We start from the raw sequence: 19,176 nt of genomic DNA on the forward strand, positions 1-19,176 counted from the left end.
CACTTAACCTTGTGTACCTATCCCTGACTGTTGACAACCCTTGGCTGGTGACCTACTTATTGTGACCTACAGGATAGAGAATGGTCTGGCTGTATTCTGACTTCAGTCTGTTCTAGCTGTCACTGTGGATAGAGAGAAGGCCATGGATACCATGAATCAGACTTAGGCAGAATGGCTTCTGTGTTTATAACCTCACTTTCTTTTCTGCACCTGACAGTGTCATAAGCACTGCACTCTGGGTATGCAGGAAGCAAGTCCAGCTCCTCTTATTGATAAGGAAATGGAGGGATGGACAAAGTGACTTCCTGGCCAGTCTCATCTGACACCTCCACGCTGGAGTTCAGGGTGGAATCCAGTGGTTTCACAGCCAGTTGTGTCTAGTGCTAATCCCTCCCTTTGTTTCAGATGGGAAGCTGGCAAGTTGAAGCTCTAGCTCACTGTGTTGAACTTCAGCCCACACCCCTCCAGCAAAATAGTCAGCATTCATGAAGCCCAAGCCAAGGAGAGGGAGGTCTTTGTTCCAATCATCCCACTGTTCTTGGGGAATCCAGATAGCACAGAAACCTGGCTCCTAGGCATTTGAGTTAATGGATTTTGTTAAACAGCACTAAGAGTCTGCTGTGCAGGTTCCTTGTCCCACCCATTCCTTGGGATCTGAGTGAGTCAGCGTGCCTGGGGGTCTGCTGGTAGGGAGCCCAGCCTTTTACAGTCATTCAACTTGGAGTAGGGAAGGCTTGGATCTTCTCTAGGGTGGGGCGTGGTTAACGGGGAAACTGTCAGGAGAGCACACTCAGTCTGAGAAATTAAGAAACCAGTGTGTAGGGCTCATGCTCAGAAGTACTGAGACATGGGAACCACAATGTCTGTGTCCAGGCTTTCGTGCATTCTCTTAAGGAGGCTGCCTACTTGTTGCTCACACGACTGGGTCAACTACCCCCTAGAAATTTCTTTTGGAGCCAGCTTCTCAGCCAAGTGAGAAAATTGTTCATAAGACATTTTTGTATCCTTATTTTTTGACAGCTAGTGGTATTTCCAAGTGTCACCATCATGTTTTTTTTAAACCAGTTGTAATTCTGGGTCACTTCCCAAGGTTGTACTTGCCTCAGAAGTCCTGAGAGATGGTGACCCAGGTTGGGCAGATTCAGAGTTGCATCCCATGAAGGCAGATCTTATTACTTGGACAAACGGACAGTGTAGTGTGCCTTGCTCTTTCAAAACGCCAGGTCAGGGCTGGGCCAGGTAATAGTTGAGTGTTGCTTTAGTTGGGTGTTGTTCCAGCGGTCCATGGTGTACTTGTCAAGGGCATGCTCCTTATTTGTGAAGACAGCACAGCCCCCTTGCTGTGGCAGATTCAGTTAATGCTTTAGGTGCATCTTTTGACCAGCTTGCTAGAGGTGAAGCTAAGCAGTGCAGGGCATGAGGAATGCACTTGCCTTTGTTCCTTGCTTTTCTTGCCTACCTGCTCACCATCATCCTTTTCCAATGTCCCCTGCTGAGGACACAGCCATTCCTTCTCTAGCCAAAATCTGTTCACAGTAGTCTCCCAGGTGGTCATGGGACCCCAAGGATACAGGACAGTCATCTTTCTTTCCATGCTCTTGGCTAGGAGGGGCTCCTTGGCTAAGCACTGAGGTAGAGCTAGGGGACATGAGCTTGGAATGCAGAAGTTAAGGGGAAACAAAGTTATGGGCCTTGTGACTGCAACATGCCATAATGTCCTTTTTCTAGGACATCATGGGCCAATCACAAATTCAATCTTTGTCCTGCAGAGAAGGAATGAAGTATCTAACGATGGGATAGTATGTAGTTATTTCAAATGATGTGCATGAATTTAAAATAACAGGAAAAATGTTCATGATGTTTCATTTACTTTTTGAAAGGCAGAGTTAGAGAGAGAGAGATGGATCTTCCATCTATTGGTTGATTCACCCCTCCCCCCCCCAAATAGCCACAGCAGCTAGGACTGGGACAGGTCAAAGCTAGGAGCCCATGTCTACTTCTGGGTCTCCTACATGGATCTAGTTCCTAAGCTTGGGAGCTTGGGTCATCTGCTGCTGGTGGCCTAGGCACAGTGTTAGGGAGCTAGGTCAGAAGTGGAACACCTGACTCTTGAGCCAGTTCCCATATGAAATGCCAATGTCACAGGCAGACGTAACCTACTATGCCAATGCCAGTCCCTTATGATATATTTTAAAAATCAAGATGTTAGGTGAAATGGATGAAAATAGTGTGAATCACAATTATATAGGAATAAAAATACTGGACCAAGAGTAATTTTTTTCTCCCCTTTCAACTTTTTCTGATGTTTCTCAAAAACTCTATAATAAAACTCTTTTAGTAGTTTAAGCGGAACCAATTAAGTTTGATGAAATCCCAAACAAACGTTTTCTTCTGGTTGGACTGCATGTCCTGAATGTTAGCATAGGGATGAAATTATTCCAAGTGGGCCATTCAAGAACTCTTCTCCCTCAAAATTCCTCTGTTTTGGATGTTCCCTTGCCTAGAGGCAGGGAACGGAAAAGGCAGCCTCTCCGGGCGCCTTCCCACCTCCGGGTGAGCTGCACACAGCCTGTGCCAGCAATGAGCGGGCACACATGACATTCTTCCTTCCAAGGAGAAGCGGCCTCAGAAATCTGGCTGGGGTGGAGGCAAGCCAGGGTGGGAGATCTGGAGCAAGTGCCTGGGCTGATAAGAGGCCAGCCATCTTCCTGGCTGGTGAGGCTTGCACCTCCAGTTGCTGAGCATCCTGCTTAAGCCCTGCCCCTCAGTGAGCTGGTACTTGCTTTTTAGGTCCCGTTGTTGGCACTGCTCAGAGCTCAGCAGTGAACTTCCTCCTTGGGTGAGCTGTCGCACCAAGGCCGAGGGCACAGAAAGGATCCCTCAGTCTTTTGAAGGACACAAATTTTCTCCGTTGTACGTCTCTGAAAGTGAATCTGGAGACCGACACCTGGTGTGCTGAGTCCTCAGCCGTGGACTGCTGGAACTCCCCAGTTCCATCTCCTCTGGCTCCTGCCCTCGCCTCCCAAAGCGGGTGTTCTCTGCTCCCAAGGCAAACAGCCTCACCTTACTGCAGTCAGCCAAGTCTTCTGGGGTTCTGTTTGTCAGAAAAGCAGGCGGAATTCAGCTTCTGAAGTGTGAGACTTGGACTTCAAGAAAAGCTTGCCGATCCCAGAGCTGGCAGAGGCTTGGGGTCAGGCCTTGAGCTGTTTGGGGACAGGTGTTGAGTTTGTGTGAAGAGATTGGCCACTGTTGCTTTGAAAGATACATGAATGCTGGGACTCAGCGGAGGAAGGTGAGGCCATGGGGCCATGTCTTTTATGTTGCTACCAAGATGTTCCCAGAGTGCTAGCTGTCCTGGGGTAGCTCCTTGGTGGGCAGCTCTGGAATGCTGTTAGGGAAGTCCCGGGATCCTCCTGGGAACCTAATGCTTGCTTTGTTTCTTTCTTCTCACTCTCCAAACTTAGCACAAGGGGTTAATATCTCAGATGCCTCTATTTTGGGGCAACTGGAGTGTTCCCAGAATAGGATTCTTTGTTGAGTAGTCTATTTTGGGAGGCAAGCCCCACTGGTGTTTATGTAAGCATTCTCTGTGTATCTGTGGGTGTGGATGTGTGTGCAAGTGGTTTCTTGCTACTAATTATAAGCAGCTTCTTTAGGGAGCCATGGGAATGGAGGGGTGTGTGAGTGTGTCGTGCGAAGGTCTGCATTACTCTCGTTGTGTAGAGTGTTTTGACTGTGATTGCCCATTCTGTCATGGAGCAGTTGTCACAGGACTCAAGTGGCAGAGTGAGCATAAGGACCTTAGGAAAACAGGCGAGAACAAGAGCCAGACCTGTTAGTGGGCATGTCCCCGCATGGAGTCCTGGAAGCACAGGGGCTGCACTCTGGGTCGTGGGTGGTCTCCAGAAGATTGCACCTGGTTTGTTCTAAGGGCCCAAACTGGTTCCAACATGGCACAACTGTCAGATTCCGCTTCCCACCCTACTGCTTGGCACTTGCTCTCAGGATTCCCCTTTCTCTCCTCACAGGCCAAACCCACACATGTCAAAGCAAGAGAGAAACCAAAGACCGTCCAGCATGGTCAGCGAGACATCCACGGCTGGGACCACGTCCACCCTGGAGGCCAAGCCTGGACCCAAGGTAAGCTGCTGACTGCTCTTTCTGTCTACGCCCTCATTTCTGTTTTTGTCAGATCCCCTTTCTAGCCAGAAACCCATTTGATCTCCACCATAGCTTTGTGGGAGAGACCTGTAAGAGGTGTTCTCCCCAAATGACAGATGAGAAAATTAAGACCAAGAAGGACTCTTCCCTTGCTCCAGAAAACAGATGGCTGTTGGCAGAATCAGGACTGGTGTGTAGGTCCTTTGGCAAGTTCTCCCCTTTCCTGGCTTGCATTGTGGATGATTGTTAGAGAATCAGGGGAGGAGGGTACTGAGGAATAAACCCAGAGAGAAGGGATCTATACCTGGAAATACGCAGTGGCTTTACTCCAGAAAGTTATCTAGTAGGTGGTAGAAGTCAATTGAAAAATGCTTTCAATATTTTTTCCCTTGTGACCAGACCAGGAGACTTGCCAAGTCTCGGACTTGCCTTTTAATTAGAGTGCTATGGCCATGAGCCCATCATTCTCTGTCTCTCTGCTGTGCTTCTGATCAGAGGGTGCTTATAGCAAAGCAGAGCAGCTAGCATCCCTCCTCATGTACCAGTGCTTTGTGTGTGTTCCCCTCCCTGCCGCTGCTGAAGTTGAAGTCTGCTTCTTCCTAGATCATAAAGTCCAGCAATAAAGTACACAGCTTCGGGAAGAGAGAACAGGCCATTCGAAGAAACCTCAGTGTTCCAGTGGTGGTGCGGGGCTGGCTGCACAAACAGGTGAGGAGGCTGAGGGGACTGGCCCTGTTGAGGCTGTTCTTTGCCCCTTCCACTTAGGCTGGGACCAGGCATGCAAGCCTTGCTGCTGAGTTTGCCTTAGGCATGTGGATTCTGCCCTGTGTGCTCAGGGGTCTGCTGTTTGTAGTTCTAAGTAGATGGTGTGCTCAATTATTACAGTTTCTATCCCCAAACCCACTTGACCCTCTTAGCTTCTGATGCTGTCAGTGGCACAGGCCTCAGTGGGTAGATAGTATAAATCCAGCCTTACTGCTAGTTCTCTGCCAGCTCTTGCCTTTCTGATGAAAAAGAGTCTTTGTTGTCACTGGGCTGAAAAAATGCTGTCCTTTCCTCTGGCCTTTGTCTTGCACACGCATCTAGCTCCACAGCACCTCACATACCAGGCTGGCCAGACTCAGATCATTGTCTCCCCTCCTCCGTGGTCTTCCCCTTTCCCCACCCCCCATGCAGCTTGTTCTTCATCGGAGTAATGGAGGCTCCTCAGCACCATGGCCAGCTCCTCCTATGTCCTTACCCACCCAGGACCACCTTCTCTGTCCTGGGGCCAGTGGCACCTCCAGTTGATGCCTTTGGTCATCTGGCCATAGCCAAGATGTTAGCTCCCTATGCCGGAGACCTCATCTCTTGTTGCCTTCCTTCTTCCCTTGCTATCCATTTATCCCTTCCCCAAGTGTCTGCCCTGTCCTCAGTGCTCCCACAGCAGGTTTAAAGAGATGAATAGTATATGGTTTCCACCCTCCCTTCCTGTCACAAAGTCACTCAACCCAGAAACCAAAATGTTATAAAATCCCTACCCTCACAAATACACATCATAATAAATCAAGAGCAATGATATCAGTGTTAGTAAGGTCCTTATGGAAAGGCAGAGAAGGGCATTAACACAAATACCCACACCACTCTTCTGCTCCCCGTGGTACCTCCCACAACCCTTGTTCTCATCTATCAGGTGTTTCTTGGGCAACACCCTCTCTTGCGCTACTGATTTCCTTCATGGCTCTTTTATTCTCCTTTCCTCTCTGCTCATCTCACATAATTTCATTTACTTCTTCCATTTGCACCCCTGTCCCATGAAGGATGTTCCTTTGAACTGTGAAGGGAGAGGCTAGAGATTGCAAAGAACTCTCTCCCACCAGCCCAGGCCCTTCTGTGTGCTGTAACTGGGGGCTGTGTGGAATAGGGTGCTGCAGGCACACGGTGGGGTGTGGCTGTGCCTGGGAAGCCCAGAGAGACTCCCCACAGGAAGTGATGTCTGAACCAGATGTGGCAGGTGGATATGGGTTCTCTGAATGATGCAAATAACATATGCCAAGACCATAGAAATCATCTGGTCGGTTTGCATTCAATAAGATTGATGAATGAATAAAATCATTTTAGTGAAATGAAGTATAAATAAACTTCATGTGTCAGTTTAGAAATTTTCCTTTCTTATTTTCTTTTTTTCTTTTTTTTAAAAACTCAAGCTATGTCAAAAACTTCTGTAGAAGGGAGACCATTTTTAGCAGCTATCTCTGCTGGTTCAGAACATCTAGGTTTGGGACAACACTGACCTCATTTTGTTACTGTTTTCCCACCTTGGCCTTGGTGTTTGAATTTTCACAGTTATTTAAAATGTTATTTTTAAAGAAGTTTATTTATGTATGTATTTGAAAGGCAGGACAAGATAATGGGAGAGAAATAGACACATCTTCTATCTACTGTTTCAGTACCCAAATGCCTACAATAGCTATAGATGGACCAGGAACTTCAATCTAGTTTTCCCATGTGGATGGCAGGGACCCAAGCTCTTAAGCCACTGGGCTGTCTCTAAGAATGTGCATTAGCAAGAAGCTGGATCAAAAGTGGAAACCCAATCCCAGCCATTCCAATATGGAATGTGGATATATCTCAAGGGGTGGCTCAAACTGCTGTGCCACCATACCTGCCTAGAATATTATTCAGAAACATGAAGATGTCCTTTGCAGGTGAATAAATACGGATTATTGTTATGAGACAATTTAGAGGGCCTGACCTGATGGTTCAGTTGACTAATCCTCCACTGCACAAGGGCTGGGATCCCTTGTGGGCAGCAGTTTGTGTCCCAGCTGCTCCACTTTCCTTCTGCCTCCCTGCTTGTGGCCTGGGAAAACTGTAGAGGATGGCTCAAAGTCTTAGGACTCTGCACCCATGTGGGAGACCCGGAAGAGGCTCCTGGCTTCAGATTGGCTCAGCTCCAGCTGTTGAGGCCACTGCAGGGGTGAGCCAGCAAATGGAAGGTCTTTCTGTCTCTCCTTCTCTTCATAAATCTGATCTTCCTTTCCAATAAAAATAAATAAATAATTTTTTTTTAAAAAATTCAGAGCAGAAGATCTCTTCACAGGTTGTTGCAAGAAAACACAGTAAAGTCCCTGATGGAAGAGAACGAGGTTCAGTGAAATGAGAACTTTGTCTTACTTAATTAGCCAGTTTAAAATGTGTTCAGTAGCACATAACTTCAGTGTTTCTATCTGCAATAATGAAGAAACGGTATAGCACAACACCTTTGTTTCTTTAAAAACAAACAAACAAGCAAACAAACTCTGCCAAGCTCCTGGCTCCTGGCTTTATCCTAGCCCAACTTTGGCTGTTGTAGCCATTTTGGTTTGGTCAGTGAATCAATGGGTTCTCTCTCTCCTTCTTTCTCTTGCTGACTTTCAAATAAATAAATAAATCTTTAAAACAATAACTCTTTTAGTTAAGAATTGATTCCTTTTTCAATGAGTTTTTTTTTTTAGCTCACATTTTCCTTTCTAACAGAAGGTATATTATATTAATTTGCTTCTAGGAGACAAAAACCAAAAAAAGGAAAAACTAACCAAAAAAACTTTCATCATTGAATAGATATCAATAAAACATTCACTGATGTTTAAGAGGAAGACTCAGTAAATAAAAATATGAGCAAGTTTGTTGCCTAGGTCCGGTTGGCATGTTACGGGGGTGGTGGAGCAGTCTATTCTGAAATGGTCCTAAGCAGTTTTCTTTACTTTGCAGGACAGTTCTGGGATGAGGCTGTGGAAAAGGAGGTGGTTTGTGCTTGCTGATTACTGCTTATTTTACTATAAAGGTGAGTTGAGGCTCAGGCTACCAAGGGTTCCTTATGCTGGAGAGGGTGGTAAAGGGACACAAATAATGGTCTTCTTAGATCCAGTCATTGGACCAATAGCCTATTTCCTTGTCAAAATAGTCACCTTAATACATGTGGACAGTTGGGGACTTGTGTTTTATTGGTCCTGGCATTGAATGCTTAATCCGCTGAGTTAGAATCCAGTTCACTCACTACTTAGAGTCCTATGATTCATAGTCGACTCAGCTTCTGACACACTTGTAGGCACTCACCTTTGAGGCAATTTAGAGAAGCAGGAAGTGTGGGCAAATCATTGCAACCTGTAATCTGTCTTTTGGATTTATCCCTGTATGGGTCTGGAAGGGCAGCTGATTTTATGAAGCCCAGTAGTAAAGCTAGGGCCTTGCACTGGTTAGAAGATATCTCAGACATTGAGAGAGTCAGATGACTTGCTCTTAAGACAAGGCTAGACAGTTATAGGGATTTTAGAAGACATTCAAAATGCTTACAGAGTTCATGGAGAGGAAGAAGTGAATCCCATTCTGAGAAATCTAGGGAGACTTCTTAGAAGAGAGAGGGTTTGGCTTGGCCTTTTAAGCATGAATTAGTTTTGCCAGTGTGGATGTTAGTTAAGTTCTACAGGCGAAAGATGGAATGGCAGGTGGGTCTTGCATGGAGGATTTTTTTCCTAGGAGATAAGGCTTGGGAGGTGAGAGAGCTGAAATGAAAGGGCTGCCACAGATAAGCAGGAGAATTTACACTTTGTTTTGTGTCCAGTGAAGAAATCAGCAAGCACTGCCTTTGTATATTAAGTGGTTACTGTCATGAGAATGGCTTTGAGGATGGACAGAAGTACAAAGTAGGAGTCGCTTTTTAGATTTGCCCCACCCAGAATTTCTTTCTCCATCCCATTACCTCCTTTACTTTTAAAAATTATTTATTAATGTGTTTCTTTTACTTTGCAGACAGAAAGACAGACAGATGGAGGGAGCCTCCATCAGTTGGTTCAGTTCCAAAATATCCACAATGGACAGGGCCAAGATAGGTTGAAGCCAGGAGTTGGGAACTCAGTCTGGGTCCATCATGTGGGTGATGGGGACCCAACCACTTGGGCTATCACCTGCTGCCTCCCACAGTGCACAGCAATAGAAACCTGGAATCAGGACAGGAGCTCAATCCCAGGTGGTTCCAAGGTGGGATGTGAGTGTCTCACCTGCTGTCTTAACCACTACCCCAAGTGTCCACCTCCTCTGCAGCCTTCTTGACTTGCCCAGGCTGTGTGCCACTCTTGCCTGTGTGTGCCCTCAGCACTTGCTGAGTCAGCGGCTAAGTGTGTTGACATGCCAGCACGTGTCCTCTGGGAGATGGTCCCCCCCGAAACACCCTTGTAATTCCAGCATTGGCATGAAGATGCCCAGAGAGCACTAAGTGATTGGTGAAGAGGGAGCTGCTGTAGTGCTGGGTGGACAGAGGGAGCCTGATGCTGGTTCTAATGTGCTTTTCCACTCAAAGATAGCCGAGAAGAAGCTGTCCTGGGGAGCATCCCTCTGCCCAGCTATGTGATCTCACCTGTGGCACCTGAGGATCGCATCAGTCGCAAGTACTCCTTTAAGGTACCACCCCTTCTCTGAAGTTCCACCTCTTCCTTCAAAACCTCGAGTTCTCAAAAATGTCTCCATAAAAGATAGTGCTTTGCAATAGGGCTGTGGGGAAGTGGGAGAGAAGTTACAAGGCAAGAGTTTCAGACTCGGGTTCATAAAGGTCAAATTATGTAAACAATAATGTCGTATCAATACCTTCTTTTGGATCTGGGCTTTGTGAAGTCCCCCAGCTCTGTTCAAGCATCAAGATTCCTGCTTTGCTGTCGCTATTGGTCTTGCGATGATGTATCTGATAGGAGTATGGCCTTTGTTGGGCTTTTTAATCACCAATTGAGTAATCTAAGTACTACCCAACCACCTGGTACAATTGAAGAGCCCTCAGGGCAGGTTCATAGTAACTGTTTATGAAAACTCATATTGAGGGTGGGTAGTGCAAGTGGGGTGCTGGTTTGTCTACACTGGCTTAATGTTGTTAAAAAGCAATTACAATGAAAGTTGATTTATTTTATGGATTGTTGAAGATTCCCACAAGTAAAACTCCTACTTCCTTGGTGCCATCCCATTTACAGTGAACAGAAGTCGTTGCTAAATGATGACACCTAGGAGGTCAGGTAGGAAGACTCTGGGAATTGGTTTGGGCCAACTTGGGGAATCCTTGTTGACCTCCATGGATTCCTTCCCTTCCAGTAGTGGTGAGGGTGAGGTGGGCTGGTGGTTGCAAGCCTACCTTACAGACAGAGTGGAAGGTCCCAGAGAGCCTGGCAGCATGTGGCTGTTGGTGCCAGGAGCCAAGGGCACAGACTGACGGCTGCTGAGAACGCAGGGCAATGCTGTGCACTTCCAGCTGGGGTTTGGGACCCCTTCTCCACTACCTCTGCTGCTTGGGGATACAAGATGAGGACGAGACAGGAAGTAGATGAAGCAGGCTGAGCAGTCATATTTTCCAGCTGTAAGCAGAGGAACATTGATAAGTAAAGGCTAAGATGCCCACTGCTCGCTGGAAGGGTTGAGGGAAAGTGCCCTGTATGTCTGTGGTGTTTGCAGTTGGTCCTCAGTGTGTGAAGGCTTTCACAAGGTGACAGTCCTGGCCAACCTCTTGACCTGGAGTCTGTGGGTCAGGGCAGAGTCAGTCGTATTGTCTTCCTGCTTCAACTTTGGAGCCGAGCTGGTGCTTCAGTTCTGTTCATTGGCCAGTCTGAGCCATCCTTGTGTGTCCCTCGGTACTCCCCAGCATTTCTCCACTGTTTCTGTGTGAAATAAGTTGATACATGTCACCTCACTGAGTGGTCATAGTTAGCCTGTAAGGTCAGTATTACTAGTGTTATTTCATTGAAAAGAGATGTGAGGATCTTAGGAGTTTAAGAACTGCCCAGAGTCATTGAGGTGGAGACCTACATCCTGGGCCTGAATTCTGTCTTCTTCCCATTGAATTACAAGCAGTGGGGATGAATTCTTTCTCTTCCTTTCTCTTCTTCCATGTCTTCTCTGGGTCATCTGCCTGCACGTTGCAGCAGGTGGGAGGCAGTTTGTGTTGACCTTCATTGTATCATTTTGGGAACACTCTTGGAAGATAGTGTGTCATTGACTTTCAGACCAGCCTTTTGCAGCCTACCAGGCTTTGTTGGAAATCCCTCCTTGCTGGGGTTGAACATTTCCCACTGGGCATTTAGGTTATATAGTGTTGTGTGTGAGTTTGGGGTGAGGGCTGGGGGAAGAGGGAGAGCATTTGAAACTTTCACAAAGTAACTTATGGTAACTATATTTCCTCTTGATACTTTACTGGGAGGTGTGAAAAGAGATTCTAGGAAAACATATTTTATGTCTCAGATTTTTTTTTTCCTTTTCTTTTTTTAGCATTCCTTAGAAATACTTCATCAAGAATGTTCCCTAAATCTTTGGGAAGCAGATAGCATCATGTGCTTGCTGGGTCATTAAGAGTTGTGAGAGCCAAGGGGAGTTTCTGCAGCCAGATGTGGCAGGCGACTGAGCTGGTTCTGTAAAAGGTGGGAGGCATTGCTGAGTCTAGAAGTCCTCCTTTCCTTTGGACTATAGCATTATTCTGTTAGGACCGGAGCATGGGCCCGGGGCACAGCCCTGAGCCTTGTCTTTGGGTCTGTCAGAGATGGCAGTGTTTTGTGTCTTGAGCATTGTAACTGCCTCTGGGGTTGGTTCTTCTCTGAATCCAGGGTGGAAGCTCTCCCTTACCCAGCACCCTGGTTACTCTTGCACCTTGTGTGCAAGCGCTCCAAGTGCTTGTGACGATCAGCACAGCCCGAAGGGTAGTGCAGACCTCTCCTTACACTCTTTTTCCACTGCCATTGTGAGAGAGGCTGGTGGGAAGTGGGCCCAGATCTCTCTAGGACCATGGCAGCAGCCAAGCAAGGCTGGAGGTGAAAGCAGCTATTCTGCACTGACCAGCTGGCCTTCTGTGATCTGTGGGCTCACCTGGGACTCAGGCCATTTCTTGCCACAGGTCTTTGCTTGTGCTTCAGACACAGCCTGGAAGCCTTTTCCTCAGCTTGTCCTTCAGGTTGCCCTGTAGGGTCACTTCTGGACATATGTTATGTACCTTTGTTCTGTACTTCCAGAGATGTGAGTCACTGATGTCAAGTAGGGACTTTATTTACCCAGAGTGGATAAATACTCAACATGAGCAGAAGTGCCGGCCCACTGACTGGTTTCCAGGTGGCATTCTGTAGCCCTTCATAAAAGAGGCCGTGGAAAATGACAGTGCTTACACAGTTCAAGGTCCAGTGGGCTCCGGCTTGCTTGCATTCTGTACGTAGTCACCTGTCGGTCAGCATTGGGGAAGGGAGGAGAAGAGTTGTAAAGTAAACTGCAAGCTGTTCAGCCAACTCCCTTGGTCATTCAAGTGACTACTCCTGTCTACCTCAGCCTTGCAAGTGCCAGGCTGTGAGATGCTGCACACATAAACTCAACAGCTTTTCATGCCATGCCACCTTACAGGGCTCCTATCACAGAGGCACTTTAAAGATGAGGAAACAGAGGCATGAGGAAGCTGAATTATTTGTCAAGTTGGTGAGAGGCAGAGCCAACTTTGGACTTCTCACTGACTCTGAATGCCCAGGTTCTTACCCCTGCCACTTTGCTGTTTGCTGTCTGCCCACAAGCTAGATGCAAAAGGTTCCTTTTCTTAACTTTAACAAATAAGCACCTCTATCTTTGCAAAAAAAATTTAAAAAGCTGAGATTTTTTTTGTTAAATATTTATTTTATTTATTTGAAAAACAGACTGGCAGAAACAGAGAGCGATCTTGAGCTGCTGGTTGATTCCCCACATGGCTGCAATGACTGGGACAGGGCCGTGCTAGAGTCAGGAAGCTGGAACTTCACTAAGATCTCCCGCATGGATGGCAGGGCCCAAGCACCTGGGCCCTCCTCATTGCTTTCCCAGGCACAGCAGCAGGGAGATGAGTCAGAAGTGGAGCATCTCGGACTGAAACTGGTGCTCCAGCATAGGATGCTGGCACCGCAGGAGACAGCTTAATCCGTTAACCATAATGTCAGCCCAAACCTGAAAACCCTGACCTTGACACCTGTCGTTCCTTCACCTCCTGAGCGTGAACTCTGCTGACCTCATGTAATAGTTCCGTGCATGCTCAGTTTACACCCACATTGTGATTTCTTACCTGTAGTCCTGCAGTAGCCTACCAACCTCTCTCCCCTCAGCTGCTTCTGCCATCACAGCCAGCTCGAGTCTGATCACATTACCTCTCTGTGAACACTTTTCATAGCTTCTCACAGAGTTTTTCAAATGAAGACAAAAAGCTAACATGTCCTGTAAGGCTCTGCTGGTCGGTCACTTGCTGCCCATTTCAGAAAACTCACTTCATGTCACCGTCCTTTCTCTTTCTCCCATGCTGGCCTCATCTTGAGGCACCCTGTGCTTTTGTCTATCTCGGGGCCTTACCTGCCTCTTCACCACTCCTGCTTAAGTAACTGTATGTATGGCAGCTCAGCTGAGTGCCTCTCCAGGTTAGGCCATGTGACCACTGTCACCTCCTATGACAGCCTGCCTTTCCTGAAAACACCTGCAGTGGCTTATCCATGGCCTTTCTCATGCACCTGGTTATCAACAGGCATGCTCCTGTCTGAAGTCTCTGCACCTCCCTGTGCAATGCCTCTCACGCAGTAAACAGTCAATAAGCGATGCAGTGTTATAGAAGGAGTAAGTTGGAGAATGAATCAGTTCATGGGCCCTGGCTTTTGGGTGCTCCTGTATTTTTCCGTTTTGGTTTCTTCGTTCTTATGGCTGACTTTGGAGGTAAGAAGAGTCTGGCTGCCTTCAGTGGTGGTGTTATCGGAAACTGAGCTCTCAGAGTCACCAGAACAGTCGAATCCTAGGGCTGCTGTGTTTTCCAGGTAAATTCTTCCTTGCTCACAACCTCGTTTCCTTTAGGCATAGGCTGCTTTCTATTCAAAGTCCACGTCAAGTTACCCAGGGGGATTGTGTTAACTGGAGAACAGAGTACGGGGTGGAAGGGGCCATCTCTGACATGAGACTGTGGCTGCAGTGTCTTGCTAGGGTTCAGGGCACCTTAGACTTGTTTCATGTGGCTAGATGAAAAGGGAACTCCTTGCCTTCTCACTTGATATGTCTTCTATGACCAAGCACAGGCACAATGGACATGGAGCCCTGTTCTTCAGAGGCCTGAGTGAGTGAGCACATGGCACTTGCCAGCAGTCCATTGCATGATTCAGAAGTCAATCCCAAAAGGACAAATACCATATGTTCTAATATAAGGAAGCCATCATGCAAATTGGAATGTATAGTGATAGCTTAGTAGAGACTACTGTATCCACATATGAAGATACAACCAATGTACATCCCTGCTTTGAAATTGAATGGATTCCCAATGAAGCTGTTGGACATATCTAGACAATGGGATGCTGGACTGTCTGACATTGTCTGTACCAGCAATATCAGGGCACACTTAAATAGCATAATAATATGGGGAAAATCTGTCAGGGGTGAGAATTTGAGGAAGGGGGAATCCCAGACCCTGTGGAATTGTGCCATAAAATTAAAAAAAAGAAGAAGAAGAAGAAGAAAAAATAAATAAATTTGCAACAATGGGTAATTTTTTTAAAGGATTTTAAAAAAAGATTTATTTATTTTTATTGGAAAGTCAGATATATACAGAGAGGAGGAGAGACAGAGAGGAAGACCTTCCATCTGATTATTCACTCTTCAAGTGAGCGCAATGGCTGGAGCTGAGCCAGTCTGAAGCCAGCAGCTCCTACCAGGTCTCCCACACGGGTGCAGGGTCCCAAGGCTTTGGGCTGTCCTTGACTGCTTTCCCAGGCCACAAGCAGGGAGCTGGATGAGAAGAGGAGCTGCTGGGATTAGAACTGGCACCCGTATGGGATCCCAGTGCATTCAAAGCGAGGACTTTAACTACTACACTGTCGCGCCGGGCCGTGGGAAATCAGATTTTACAGAGAGTAAGATGCCCCGTCTGCTGGCTCACTCCCCAAAGTGGCTGCAATGGCCAGAGCTGAGCTGATCCAAAGCCCAGGGTGCAGAAGCTTCTTCTGGGTCTCCCACGAGGATCTTTTAAATTAGTTAGACCAAAAGGTTACCTAAATTAATAATATTTGATGGTAATAAAACATTGAATTTATTCTGTCTTCTAAGAACCAAGGTTTTCTCCATGTGAATTACAATTTAATGTCCATGTAATTTTAAAGCATACTAATGTATATATTGATCCATCCAAATTGAAGCCATTATTCTCTTTTAAGTACTTGCTATTATAGCAATAACTTGGTTTCAATTTTTAAAATAAAAATTACCCTTTTTGTAAATAAAAGGATTTTTTAAAAAAGATTTAATTATTTTTATTGGAAAGCCAGTTATCTAGAGAGAAGGAAAAACAGAGAGAAAGAGCTTCTATCTGCCCGTTCACTCCCCAAGTGGCTATAAAGGCTGTAGCTGTCTGATCTGAAGCCAGGAGCCAGGAGCTTCTTCTAGGTCTCCCACACAAGTACAGGGCCATCCTCTACTGCTCTCCCAGGTCACAAGCAGGGAGCCAGCTGGGAGGTGGAGCAGCCAGGATATGAACCGGTGCCCATATGGGATTCTGGTTTATACAAAGTGAGGATTTTAGGCCCGGCATGGTGGCCTAGCAGCTAAAGTCCTTGCCTTGAATGTGCCGAGAACTCTTATGGGCACCGGTTCTAATCCCGGCAGCTCCACTTCCTGTCCAGCTCCCTGCTTGTGGCCTGGGAAAGCATCAAGGACGGCCCTAGCCCTTGGGACTTTATACGCATGTGGGGGAGACCCGTAAGAAGTTCCTGCATCCTGATTTTGGATTGGCGTAACTCCAGCCATTGCGGTCACTTGAGGGATGAATAATCAGATGGAAGACCTTCCTCTCTGTCTTTCCTTCTCTCTGTATATCTGCCTTTCCAATAAAAAAAAAAAAGTGAGGATTTTAGCTACTAGACACTGGGCCCTGTTGGTAACTTTTATAACAGTGGTTATCTCCCAGACTCATTTGGAGACAGAATTGCAAACCTGGGCCTGAAGGTTGAGGTATGTACCATGATGATGGCTGGACCAGTTTGGCTCCACAAGTTCTTACACAGTAGAGACTTTCTTGGTTGCAAATTAAAGGGCTCCTTGTGTTTATATCTGATGGGTCAACACTTGTTCCAGAACCCTCTGCAACTGAGCAGAACAGGCTAAGAGTGTGTTAGAAATCTTAACGGAAATCATTGTGGAAGGGAACATTTCCAAGAATTTCTGATGATGCATAAGATGTGCACAGTCCCTTCGCTTTCTGTTCATATTACCACATCTCCATGTAACTAAAATAGGAGGAATCTGTCCTGGGACGCTGACTGAACCCCCTTCCATGGTGAGAAGGAAATTCTGTTTGCACTGGCTTCTGTTAGAAATCTTTGCAGGCAAAATTTGGTTAGTTTCCCTTGGCACTGGGCTGGATGGACTCATGTTTGTAAATGTGGGAAGACGGCCATTCTTACTGTGCATTTGGACCTGGGTGGTAGGAGTGTGGGGAGCAGGGGTAAATGCTGAAGCATCAGCTGAGAGCTTTTCAGCCATCCGTTATGAAAGCATGTCATTTTCCAGCTTTCAATTGTTTCTTACTTTGCTTCCTCTGGCCCTTGCATGGGACCTACCTTTCTTTCTGGTTCTAGCTTAGGGGGTCAGTGAATGCCCTGTTGCATCACTCTCACTTCTGGGTAGGAACTGGAAGCACTGCACAGAGGAGTCTGCACGCAGTGTCAGGCCTGGGCTCCAATACTTCATTCATTCAACAGATAGTTATGGAACATCTACTATGTGCCATGTACTGCTCCTGGGGTTACACTTTAGAACAAAACAAGTACCTGTTCTTGTAAACTTGAGAGAAGGCACAGAGAGGACAAGTGTGTAAAAGAAATGGCGTTAGGTAAATGTGAGCGCCGTGGTGAATCTGTTGCCAGATGTAGAAACCTGGGAGTTACTTAACCTCTCAGAGATCGTATCTCTAGAGCTAATTTCTCAACGCTGTTGGGATTAAAATGAAATTTGAGATGTGGAAGTACCCAGGAGACATATTATGGTAGGCCTTTAATAAATTTTCCTCTTTATACATCAGCATCTATGTAGATTTATTTATTTATTTATTTATTTATTTTGCAAATTTAGACAGACCTCAGCTGTTCTGTGTTGCCTCCAGTTTACAAACCATCCTGGTTTGTCTTCAGTAGTCATCCCTCCTACCCCATTCCCAGCTTCTTTGTAAGGTTATGCATGAAAGCACTTTGAAACAGAAGCCCACACGAGATGCACAAGAAATCTTAGTCAACTGGGCCCAACACGATGATTCAGTGGCTAAATCCTCCTCTTGCACGTGCCCAGAACTCTGATAGATGCTGGTTCATGCTCAACTGTATCACTTCCCATCCACCTCCCTGTGGCCTGGGAAAGCAGTCAAGGATGGCCCAAAGCCTGCATGGGAGACTCAGAAGTAGCTCCTAGCTTCGGATTGACTCAACTCTGGCCATTGTGACCACTTGGGAAGTGGACCTGCACATGGAAGATTTTTCTCTCTGTATCTCCTCTCTGTAAACCTACCTTTCTAATTAAAACAAAAATTCTTAATCAAATGTCAATCAGCTCCGTTGAATTTCATCATACCTCTTGTGGAGAGACATCAGCTGCCTCAATGGACATAAATCACATGCCATGTCCAAACAGTGATACTAGGCAACACCTGCACCAAGGTGCCTGATGTCCAGCTGGTTTTGACTCAGTTCTTTTTCCTCTTAAAAAAAAAAAGTTTTATTTACGAGAGAGCAAAAGAGAAAGATTTTTCATCTGCTGGTTAATACCCAGATGGCAGAATTGACCAGTTCTGGGCCATTGATATTCACCCAGGAACCCAAGTAGTTGGGCCATCCTTCAGTGCATTCCCAGACCATTAGTAGGGAGTTGGATCAGAAGTGGAACAGCTAGGAAACACAGCCATGTCCATATGACATGTCAGTATTAGAGAGGGTGATTTAAACTGGTACACCACAATGCTGGCTCATTTCTTTCTTAAACAATGTTGCTTTATTTATTTGAAAGACAAAGAAAAGGGGAGCCATAGAGAAAATTCACAGCAGCTGGGACTGGGCCAGGGTAAATCTGGAGCCAGGAATTCAATCTGAGTCTCCCATACTGGCTGCCCCCAGGAGGCAGGAGGCATGAGGCAGCAGGGGAGCTGCAACTTGAACCCAGGTGCTTGGTTTGTCATCTTAACCAAGCACTACGTCCCACTCCAATTCAGTTCTTCTCTGAACTAGCCAAAGCAGGGATTACAGGCTACAGAAGGATCGAATTGTCGATTCCCAAGAGTGCATCTAGAGAAAGTGAGAAACCTTGGCCCCTCGCTAAGCAGGAGAAGGTAAATAGGAGCAGGCATAGCTACATGGCCTCCACAGTGAGGAGTGGGAAGAGGAATATAGCCTGCGCATTTCCCAGGTTGTGGGGGACCAGCTGGTGTTACGCAAGCTTTTCGGCTGTGCACAGAGAGGATGCCAGTCAGAGTGCCTCCTCATTTAGGCCCTGAGCCAACCTGCGCTAACCTGGATTTCCATCTCTGTGTTCCCAGGCGGTGCACACAGGGATGCGAGCACTCATCTACAACAGCTCCGCAGGGGGCTCGCAGGCCGAGCAGTCGGGCATGAGGACCTACTACTTCAGTGCCGACACCCAGGAGGACATGAACGCGTGGGTCCGGGCCATGAACCAGGCTGCGCAGGTGCTGTCCCGATCATCATTAAAGAGGTCAGTCTCAATGGAGGGTTCCTTCCAGGACCCTTCTTACACAAGGAAATCCTCTGGCGCCTGAAATTTCACCATCAGCTCATTTATATTGTCCTTTTTGAAATGATTTATTTTATGAAGATGTTAACTTTTAAAAAAATACTTATTTATTTCTATTGTAAAGGCAGATTCACAAAGAGAAGGAAGGACAGAGGGAAAGATCTTCCATACCCTGGCTTCCTCCCCAAGTGGCCGCAACAACCAGAGCTCAGCCAATCTGAAGCCAGGAGCCAAGAGCTTCTTTCGGGTCTCCCACAGGGATGCAGA

The 19,176-nt window shown here is 46.6% G+C and overlaps 1 protein-coding gene across 1 annotated transcript in view; it reads left to right on the plus strand.

The window, feature by feature from the left end:
• The first annotated feature begins 4,028 nt into the window (after positions 1-4,028).
• The window catches only part of PLEKHA7 (pleckstrin homology domain containing A7), a 68,144-nt gene continuing 52,996 nt past the window's right edge, over positions 4,029-19,176 (plus strand). Inside the window, exons 1-5 of the mRNA XM_040988935.1 lie at positions 4,029-4,140; positions 4,765-4,869; positions 7,894-7,966; positions 9,479-9,579; positions 18,695-18,870. Coding sequence (XP_040844869.1) covers positions 4,042-4,140; positions 4,765-4,869; positions 7,894-7,966; positions 9,479-9,579; positions 18,695-18,870 — 554 coding nt within the window. The 5' untranslated portion in view covers positions 4,029-4,041. The remainder of the gene's footprint in view (positions 4,141-4,764; positions 4,870-7,893; positions 7,967-9,478; positions 9,580-18,694; positions 18,871-19,176) is intronic.

The sequence above is a fragment of the Ochotona curzoniae genome, unplaced genomic scaffold (genome assembly GCF_017591425.1).
Source record: "Ochotona curzoniae isolate NIBS_2020 unplaced genomic scaffold, NIBS_Ocur_1.0 contig_517, whole genome shotgun sequence".
In the NCBI taxonomy this organism is placed as follows: Eukaryota; Metazoa; Chordata; class Mammalia; order Lagomorpha; family Ochotonidae; genus Ochotona; species Ochotona curzoniae.